Raw genomic sequence first — 9,783 nt, forward strand, 5'->3', positions numbered from 1 at the left:
AGGATTTGACAAAACCGATACTAGGGCTGGGGAGTCGATCCAAGGCACGTTGTGGGGCAGCGCTCTGGACAACCGTCAATGCACCTTTTTAAAGGCGCAATGTCTCTGATGTGATGTTGGCTCAAGCAAAAATGACCTTAAAAGGTGTGTTGCCGGCTGTCCAGTTTGCTGCTCTGTAAACATGCCTTGCTGTCAATCCTGCCCCTCGGTAGATTTAAATTGAAGTGCTACGACAAACGTAAAATAGGCCTGTGGAGCTGTGTATACATGTCCTCTTGTGTTCAAAGTGAATGTATTGGGAGTTTTTTGTTGTTGATTTCAGCAGATCCTCAAGATCCCTGTCCGAGCCCATGTCTCCAAAGAGCGACTCTGAGCTGATGGTGAAGTCATCAGAGAGCATGCTCAGAGCAGAGTCACACATGCAGTGGTCCTGGGGAGAGTTCCCAGAATCCACCAGGGTAAGGCCTGGGTCTTGCTTCTCAAATGGCACCCTATTCCCTATATAGTGCGCAACTTTTGAACATAGCCCATAGGCCACTATTGGGAATAGGGTGCCATTTGGGAAGTATAGACTATGTCCTCCATTTCAGAGATGGAAACATGCCAGAATTGTCATGACATGAATATACCCATACCCACTTATTTCATATTGGCTCTCTTTGTCCAGGTCTGTAAGAAAGAGCGCTCGGAGCTGACTAAGACGGTAACTATAACTCCATCAGAGAGCACCCACTTCAGGGTCATCTTCAGCTCTGAGGCCATGGGGGTGGAGGCAGGGGGCATCCACAACACTCTGGACCCTGTGTGTGGACCTGCCATCGTCAAACCAGAACCCCGAACTCCCAAACAAAGTGCCCTCCATAGCTCCAAACACCACCCACCCGACTCTCTATCTGAAACCCATTGTCCCCCCCAACCTGAACCGTGTCCCCTCAAACTAGAGCCAGGTGCTCTCACAGCAGAGCCCTATCCCACCCCCACCCCCCTTCTGCCCAAGCCTGAGCGTAGGGCTCGTTGGACCTCCACTCCCCCCAGTGTGCTTGGTTCCAGCCGGAGGGACAGTGGCTCTGCTGCCTTTGGGGCCAGCCGCATGGCTGGGGATCTGGGGCCCATTGGCTCCAAGACTGACTCCCCGTCCAAGAGGAGAGGTACTAATTGCGCAGAGTAAAAGCAACCAAGCTTATTTAAGAAACATCTAAAGTATAGCCCTCTGTTGTCCATGACAGCTGGCATGAGCCAAGTCTTCACAGGACCTTTGTCCCCTATTTTAAGAACCCCATAGCGTTGTCACTTCAGAATGGTGTGATGGCAACAGAGAGGAAATTACTTATTCATGAGCTCAGACAGTGTTATTGACTAACGTTACACCCAGACAGTGTTTGGTAGAGCAGTGTTTTAGAATACAATAACAGGAAGGAAGTGGTTTGCTTTGAGGTCTGGGAAGTTCTTACTTGCCTCTCAGGCTGTGTCTCAAATGGCACCCTAAATTCTCAAATATAATTAAATACTTTTGACCAGGACCCATAGGGTTCTGGTGAAAAGTAGTGTGCTATAATAGGCAATAGGGTGCCATTTAGGATGTACCCTCCGTCCGAATGGGGCTTTACAGAATGCTAGTGAAAAAGGTGAACAACAGTATTTTTGAATGGTTTATAAGAATGTGAATGTTGACGTTTTCTCTGTGACAAAGGTGTGAGAAAGAGGAGTCAACACCAGGGTCCTGAGGATATTTACCTGGATGACCTGAACGCTATGGAGCCTGATGTTGTTGCACGCTACTTAGGTCCCAAGAGGTAACTCATCATGTCTTTCATCACATGTATTGTAGCCCTATTCCCTTTATAGGCACCCCGTTCCCTTTATAGTGCACTACTTTTGACGAGGGCCTGTATTCTGTTGTAGTGACTGACCAGTCTGTGGTTATTTCTGTGTGTTGCAGTGAGTCCGAGGCGGTCCCTAAGCACTGGGTAGAGGTGGGCCGGCGCGATGGGTCCCAGTCTCCCCAGTCTGTGGGCAGTGCAGCGGCCGACAGCGGGACCGATTGTCTGTCTGACTCGGCTGGGGATCTACCAGATGTCACCCTGTCTCTCTGTGGAGGAGTCGGAGAGAACTCTGAAATCTCCAAAGGTAAGGTTTCCTACTCTGTGTAAGTGTTACATTATAGTGACTAGTGCTGTTTCCCAAATTGCACCCTATTCCCTAGTATAATGCATTGCATTTGACCAGGGCCTGTAGGGAATAGGTTCCATTTGGGATGTAGCCTAGGACCTTGATAAGTACGCAAATCATAAACTAGTACACTATTACTCACTAATGCCACAAATAATAATATGACTTATGATAATAGGGATGCAAATGCTTTGATTTTTTTTTATTGCAGAGAAATTCATGGAGCACATCATCACATATCACGAATTTGCTGAAAATCCAGCAATTATTGACAATCCCAATTTGGTGGTTAGAATTTCAAACCGGTGAGTCGTTACAGCCGTCATACTCATACTAATTAATCTTACTACATCGTACTAATTCTTAGACTATGACATTTTGAACAGAAGATCACAATTAGATTTCCTTGAACTTGAAACTTATCACAATTATTTTTATTACACACATACAATATACTTTATATGGACTTAGTTTGCAAAACATTAAGAACACCTGCTCTTTCCATGACATAGACTCACCCAGTGAATCCAGGTGAAAGCTATTGATGTCACTAGTTAAATCCACTTCAATCAGTGCAGATGAAGGGGAGGAGACAGGTTAAAGAAGGATTTGTAAGCCTTGAGGTAATTCAGACATGGATTGTGTACGTGTGCCATTCAGAGGGTGAATGGACAAGACAAAAGATTTGTGCTTTTGAATGGGGTATGGTAGTAGTTGCCAGGCGCATTGGTTTGAGTGTGGCAAGAACTGCAACGCTGCTGGGTTTTTCACGCTCAAAAGTTTCCTGTGTGTATCAAGAATGGTCCCCCTCCCAAAGGACATCGAGCCAATCTGACACAACTGTGGGAAGCATTGGAGTCAACATGGGCCAGCATCCCTTTGGAATGCGATCGACACCTTGTAGTCCTTGCCCCGTCGAATAGAGGCCGTTCTGAGAGAAAAAGGGGGTGCAACTCAATATTGTGTTTTATACACGCCATATATATAAATGCGACAATTTCAAAGATCACTGAGATTACAGTTCATATGAGGAAATGTTTAATCAGCTTCTTGATATGCCACACTTGTCAGGTGAAAAATGCTCACTAACAGGGATGTAAACAAATTTGTGAACAAAATCTGAGAAAAATAAGCTTTTTGTGCGTATGGAACATTTCTGGGATCTTTTATTTCAGCTCATGAAACATGGGACCAACACTTTACATGTTGCCTTGCATTTATATTTGTGTTCAGTGTGTATATTTACACACTGAGCAAAGCTGTCATCAAGTCAATGGGTGGCTACTTTGAATAATTTCAGATATAAAATATATTTACACTTGAACACCCTTTTTCTTACAACATGATTCCATATGTGTTATTTCATAGTTTTGATGTTTTCAAATGTTTCCAACTTGACTGGCTACTGTTTAATATTTATTTCCATCTATATATATATATATATATTTTTTTTTTTTACAGATATTACAACTGGACATTGGCAGCTCCGTTGATACTGAGTATGCAAGCTTTCCAGAAGAACCTGCCCAAGGTAGATCACAAGTTATGCATTAGAAATGTATGTTATAACTTCAACATTCTGTGCGTGTACTCATAAATACTTAATCTTAGGCCACAGAAGAGGCGTGGGTGAAGGAGAAGATGCCTAAGAAGTCTGGCCGCTGGTGGTTCTGGAGGAAGAGCAGCGTCAAACAGGTAGGAAATGAATCCCAAATTTCACCCTATTCCCTATATAGGGGTTCTGATCAAAATGAGCGTACTACATAGGGAATAGGGTGCCATTTGGGACGCACTACAGAGTGTTCTTGCAGTACGCTTTAGGTCCACTGGTATTGATACTCTGTAGTTCTCATAGTGAAATTGACCCTAGCTGAACTACTTTCTGGATACTATGCTTCGTCAACTTGAACAGATGGTTCATGGTGTTCTCCCTCTTTTTCTTCATGTCTCTGTTTGTGTGGGCAGGAAATAGTTTCCATGTGAATTGCATTGGATTTGTTTTAATTTCCATTGTAAATGAGCCTAATCAAGTCAGAATGAGGAGAACCATGTGCTCATTGTACTGCATATAGGAAGGAGTTGTTTAATGTAAAAATGGGCAGTAATTACACTAAATCATTGAATAAATACTCAAATCAATGTTGATATGATGTTCCGTTCTGGGATAATTAATGTCTGCTCCTCTCGCCAGTCTTCAGAGGCCAAGCTGGACAGACAGGAGTCCCTGTCAGAGACACACAGAGACACAGAGAGCCCTGTCCTTGATCAACAAAGTCCAGCAGTCCCACAGTGAGTCAGCCCAGCACCACCCTGTCTGTCCCCCACCACCAGCCCTGGCATTGTTTCACAAGGGGAAGCCCAATTAGTCACACACTGACGTCACCCTCCTCACCCATATTCTTGACACCAACAAATGACAAACTGGATCAGCTCTGGGAAAACAGTGACCCATCGGAAGTGCCCCTGAGAACATGCATGAGGCACCCGGTTTAGAAGTCTCATCAGCATTTTGTCTTTCAGTAGTAAATGAAGCTGAATGACAATTGAGATTGTTGGGACACTGCCCTCTAGTGGCAACATATACAAGTTCTGGGGGTTTATTTTGAGTAACTACTCACTCATCTTTACTCATATTAGTTTAACCTTAGACTGTTTTTTAGGAAGTCTGATGTTGAAATGAGGTTGTTGTTATTTGGAATGCAGGCAGAAAGCAGCAGCAGACTCCTCCAGTGATGAAGAATCTAAAGAGCTGAATGCACTGGCACCTACTGAGCGTGTGCAGACAGAGATTTCAGCACCAACTGGATCACACTCCTACAAGAAGTCTCTCCGCCTGTCATCTGACCAGATAGTAAGAGCCACGTTCATAACTTATGAAGTTATATTACCACAGAGTTGGACAGAGTGCACATCGCTGCATCCTTGCCATAATTGCTTCTCGGGCATTGCCATTGAATGCTTTTGGGGGCAAGTGCACCCTCTCTCCTAATCTGTATTATAGCACCTGTCAATACCTGGCAGATATTTGCAAAACCACTTGCTGTCAGTGTCACGCACCACTTCATCTCTGTCTTCTCATAGGTGAGTCTGAAACTGAGGGAGGGACCTAATGACGTCACCTTCAGCATCACCACTCAGTACCAGGGCACGTGTCGCTGCGAGGGCACCATTTACCTGTGGAACTGGGATGACAAAGTCATTATCTCCGACATCGACGGCACCATCACCAAGTAAAGTGGCTTTCAATGCTGTTGAACTACATTACCAGTGTTACATTCCCCAATAAGAAAACAAAAAAACCTTCACTCAACAGAAAAATGGTACAAAGATGAGCCACCGGACAACCAAAACGAAACAGGTGGGGTTTTAAAATGGGTTCTGAAAGGCATACAAGTGGGTGCCTACTGAGTGCCGGCCAAGCAAACTTGAGTAGGGTCTTAACCATAGAGATAGAGAACTAATTTTTACATCTGTGCCATTATAGCGTCTGGGATAGCATGGCCAGCGCCATTGAGGCTAGAACCCATAGGAATCCCCACCCAGTTGACTACTTTAAAATGTCAGAAGCCTTCAATGGCTCTGCCCATGCTAAAATGGCTTTTTGGCCACTTTAAAGCCTCCATCATTCTCTATTGTCTTAACACACCAACCATGGACACCCACTAGATTTTCCCAGTAACAGACAAGCTAAAAACAAAAGTAAACCCAAACCAACTTGGGTTAGGGACTGAAAATAAATGTGTAGCCAAACAACCAAACAGGGGAGATGCAAGATAAAAGGCTTAGTTTATCAGCTTAAAGAGAACAAGCTAAAAACATAGCACATGTGAAACCTCTTCTGACTAACGAGCACGACAAGTGCAACCCATCCTGATCAATGAGTAGGATTCCAATCGGAGCGTGCCACACCCACACAGAACCATCCTTCGAAATTCACTTTGAGAGAAAAACCAAAAGCCTGTAACACCACTCAATGTCAACTCCTACTGTCTGAGGTTGTGTCCCAAATGGCACCCTATTCCCCTCTTAGTGCACCATAAGGCCCTGGTCAAAACTAGTGCACTATATAGGGAGTTCGATTAAGGTCCTCTCCTGATCTTTTAATCTCACAGTTTGTTTGTTTGGTACTGGAGGTATGTCTGGTAATCAGATCATGATTACAGTTAATTAATCAGTTCTTAAGTTATTATTATAATCCTGTAAGGTATTCACACTAGCTAATTCCTCCAGGTGGTGAATCTCGTTTTTAAGCCTGACAAAATGCTTATTTTCTTAGGTCAGATGTGTTTGGCCAAATCCTCCCTCAGCTTGGAAAAGACTGGACTCATCAAGGCATCGCTAAGCTCTACCACTCAGTGCATGAGTAAGTAGGCCCCAGGCCAGTGGCTGTATGTGTAAAGTGTCTCAGTGAGAGTACTAATCTAGGATTAGGGCCTCTATTCAATCTGTATCGCGGAAGTTCAGCGCTCTTTAATAAAATACAGCAATGTTCCCACGTTAGCGGCGACTGCATTCAAGTTAAACGCTGTGTATATTGGAAATTACTTTTACATTTCTATTGCGCAATCTGTAACGCTTCAGCGATCCAGACTGAATAGAGCCTGTTCTTATTTATTATCTGAAAGGCGAAACTGATCTTAAATCAACTCGCCTACTCTGAAGCATTTGATACATACGGTCCCAGAGCTACCGTTTCTGACATTCACCACTTATGCATGACTATTCACATTCTTGTTCCACATTTAAAAAAAAAAAAATCCAGTAGCTCAACAATTCGAGTGAGTGGCTAGGATAATGATCCAATGTAGGCCCTATATGCATGTTGAGGTTGCAGTTACTTCAGTACGCATGTCTACTGTCTTCAGGAATGGCTACAAGTTCCTGTACTGTTCGGCGCGGGCCATCGGCATGGCCGACATGACCAGAGGTTACCTGCACTGGGTGAACGACCGGGGTACCATCCTACCTCAAGGACCCCTCATGCTCTCCCCTAGCAGCCTCTTCTCTGCCTTTCATAGGTAAAACGGACCTTTCCTTTCTAATTTGGTCAGTCTATTTTTTATTAATACAGTCATATGGTTTAGTATAAAGATGTATAGAAACTGCTTCTCCAGTAGAAATGCGCAATCGGGTCAATTGAAATGGGTAATGTCATTGAGACGTTGCCTAGCTAAGTTCACGCGCAGAAGCACGTCATTGGGTTTAACGGTTGTCTCGCACCGAACTGCGCATGTGCAGGCCATCATGTCAAAGGCACTCATTTGATATACAGTTGTTTTTGACGGTCAATGTAAACAGTCCAGGTGGCCATTTGATTAATTTTTCAGCATCTTATGGCTTGGGGGTAGAAGCTGTTGGGCATCTGGGTTTAGAAACTCTGATACAGTTATGATGGTGTTGCAAAATGGATTGATTTAAACATTGTAATAGCCTTGTAATATGCTTACATTTCAAGCATTTTATTTTACTTTAAACTTCTATAAAGGGAGGTAATTGAAAAGAAGCCAGAGAAGTTCAAGATTGAATGCCTCACAGACATCAAGAACCTCTTCTACCCAAACACACATCCCTTCTATGCAGCCTTTGGAAACCGAACAAATGTAAGCTTTGTTTTATCTTGTAATTATATACCTAATTTTGAATATCAGAATAGGGAGACTGCTAAGATGACTCTTCCATTTTTGGCTCAGGATGTGTTTGCCTATAAGCAAGTGGGTGTCCCTGTGTGTCGAATATTCACAGTCAATCCCAAAGGAGAGCTCATCCTAGAGCAATCAAAAGGCAATAAAACATCGTAAGTAGCTACTTTGCAGGTTTGTTTATCTGTCTGTATGTCAGTTGTGTGGGTTTCTTTGGAAGTATTTGGGCTGGAATTCGGCTCAGGCGTAAATTACCTTCAAAGTCAAGTGCGGTGCATTTGTCGACCATGTGTCTTTGAATTCCGACCTTGGTCAGTAAGTAACTGTTATCTAACCCCTTGCCTGTCTCAATGTAGGTACGGCCGACTGAGTGAACTGGTAGAGCACGTTTTTCCTTTATGCAGTAAGGAGCAGAGCGCCACCTTCAGTTTCCCAGAATTCAGTTCTTTCTGCTTCTGGAGACTGCCAATTGATGAAGTCTGTCTTGAGGAGCTGCTCTGAGACAACCAATCGCTGAAGTCCGTCTTCAGGAGCTGCCCTGATTCTGATTGGACAATTCCCACAGCTGTGGTATTATTTTTCATGTATTAAGGTAGTAATTAACAGACACTTTGGTACAGTAGATAAACTTTGTTTTTTGGATGAGAAAAAAAAATCACTTGAAATCAACCTCAAATCAGCATAGGCAATATTGTGTGTTGCGTAATATTTTCATGGCTCTTTCCGTGATTGCTTGCACTTCCTTAATATCAGCTTTGATGACTGTATACTATGCGTCTACTGATGCTTACTCAATTGTTTAGTGCTCCCCAGGTACAAAAGCACTCGTTGTGAAGATATCAATAAGAACTGCCTCACATAATACACGTAGGCATACATTCTAACAGACTGTACAGCCTTACAATGTGAAGAGAAAGAAGGCCAGCTTAGTTGTAAGGTTAGTTGATTATTTGGCTTGAATGTTAATGCTGACTTTTCACTTCTCATTTGGTTCAGTCTGCTTATAATTATAACAGTTATGTTGTTGCAATATGGTTAGATGTTAATTTGGAGAATCACGCTGCTTGGAAAGGCCTTAACTTATACAGTGCATGCTAAGCTTTAACTGAGATTGTTCTCTGAGCTGCCAGTGGAACTGGCACAAGTCCTAATTGGTAGAGATGTAATATATCTGAGCTGGCTCAATGTTTAAGACATACGGACAGGTAGCTGTAGTCAGGTTAAAGGTGAAGGAAGCACTTTCTAAAGTGTAGATGTTGCTCACACACACACAGCACGGGAGATTTTGGATGGAGACTGACTAATTTGCACTGAAAGCACAATTACAGTATTATGTTGAAACTTTTAGCTGACATTTTATGGGTTACCTTTACAATGTTTATGAAATTAATTCTTCTTCATTGGATATATTTCTGTTATAGCTTGGGTTAGTCTTGTATATTTGGAACTAATATTTAGGTTTAGTTTGGCATCCTCGTTTGGTTGTTGTATGTGATGGTGTTGCAGAGTTCCTCGGTAAAGATGTCATTCTTTCTATGAAAGAGCTATTGTGTGTGTGTGTGTGTGTGTGTGTATGTGTGGAAGAGTTATACACATCCTAACGCTCTGGTATTTGTAGTTCTTTTCAGCAGCTGCTTGGATCGTGATCAGTGTATCTGTTAAGAGATTCATTTCCCACTTCTCACTCTTTCCAATCTCAAAATGCCTTTTTGCTTGTGTCACTGTGTACATTGAAGTGTGTGTTTTGGGATACGAATGGATACCACAATAATAAATACATTTGAAGATTCCATGCAGATGTCTGGTGTAAATGAGGGTGTGAGTTTTGGAAAAGCTCTTCATCTAGCTAAACAGATCTGTTAAAAACACAACGTGACATTTTGCTCCGAGACCTTCGTCGGATAAGGATGTGTTAGAATGGAGAGTGTTGCACCAACTTCTGATACATCGTTCCATTATTTAAATGAGCAACTCC

The 9,783-nt window shown here is 43.0% G+C and overlaps 1 protein-coding gene across 6 annotated transcripts in view; it reads left to right on the forward strand.

Annotated features, from left to right (window-relative positions):
* LOC123991079 (phosphatidate phosphatase LPIN2-like) overlaps positions 1-9,598 on the forward strand; it is a 44,589-nt gene extending 34,991 nt beyond the window's left edge. For 5 of the 6 annotated variants that reach the window (XM_046292256.1, XM_046292258.1, XM_046292262.1 and 2 more), the window contains 15 exons: positions 323-458; positions 668-1,148; positions 1,691-1,793; positions 1,940-2,127; positions 2,381-2,474; positions 3,631-3,700; positions 3,781-3,864; positions 4,361-4,458; positions 4,873-5,020; positions 5,251-5,399; positions 6,446-6,532; positions 7,035-7,187; positions 7,655-7,769; positions 7,860-7,963; positions 8,165-9,598. In XM_046292256.1, the coding sequence (XP_046148212.1) occupies positions 323-458; positions 668-1,148; positions 1,691-1,793; positions 1,940-2,127; positions 2,381-2,474; positions 3,631-3,700; positions 3,781-3,864; positions 4,361-4,458; positions 4,873-5,020; positions 5,251-5,399; positions 6,446-6,532; positions 7,035-7,187; positions 7,655-7,769; positions 7,860-7,963; positions 8,165-8,309 (2,155 nt within the window). In that variant the 3' untranslated portion in view covers positions 8,310-9,598. The remainder of the gene's footprint in view (positions 1-322; positions 459-667; positions 1,149-1,690; positions 1,794-1,939; positions 2,128-2,380; positions 2,475-3,630; positions 3,701-3,780; positions 3,865-4,360; positions 4,459-4,872; positions 5,021-5,250; positions 5,400-6,445; positions 6,533-7,034; positions 7,188-7,654; positions 7,770-7,859; positions 7,964-8,164) is intronic. The other variant, XM_046292261.1, reaches the window with a different exon arrangement.
* The last annotated feature ends 185 nt before the right edge of the window (positions 9,599-9,783 follow it).

This window comes from Oncorhynchus gorbuscha, linkage group LG12 (genome assembly GCF_021184085.1).
Source record: "Oncorhynchus gorbuscha isolate QuinsamMale2020 ecotype Even-year linkage group LG12, OgorEven_v1.0, whole genome shotgun sequence".
Lineage (NCBI taxonomy): Eukaryota > Metazoa > Chordata > Actinopteri > Salmoniformes > Salmonidae > Oncorhynchus > Oncorhynchus gorbuscha.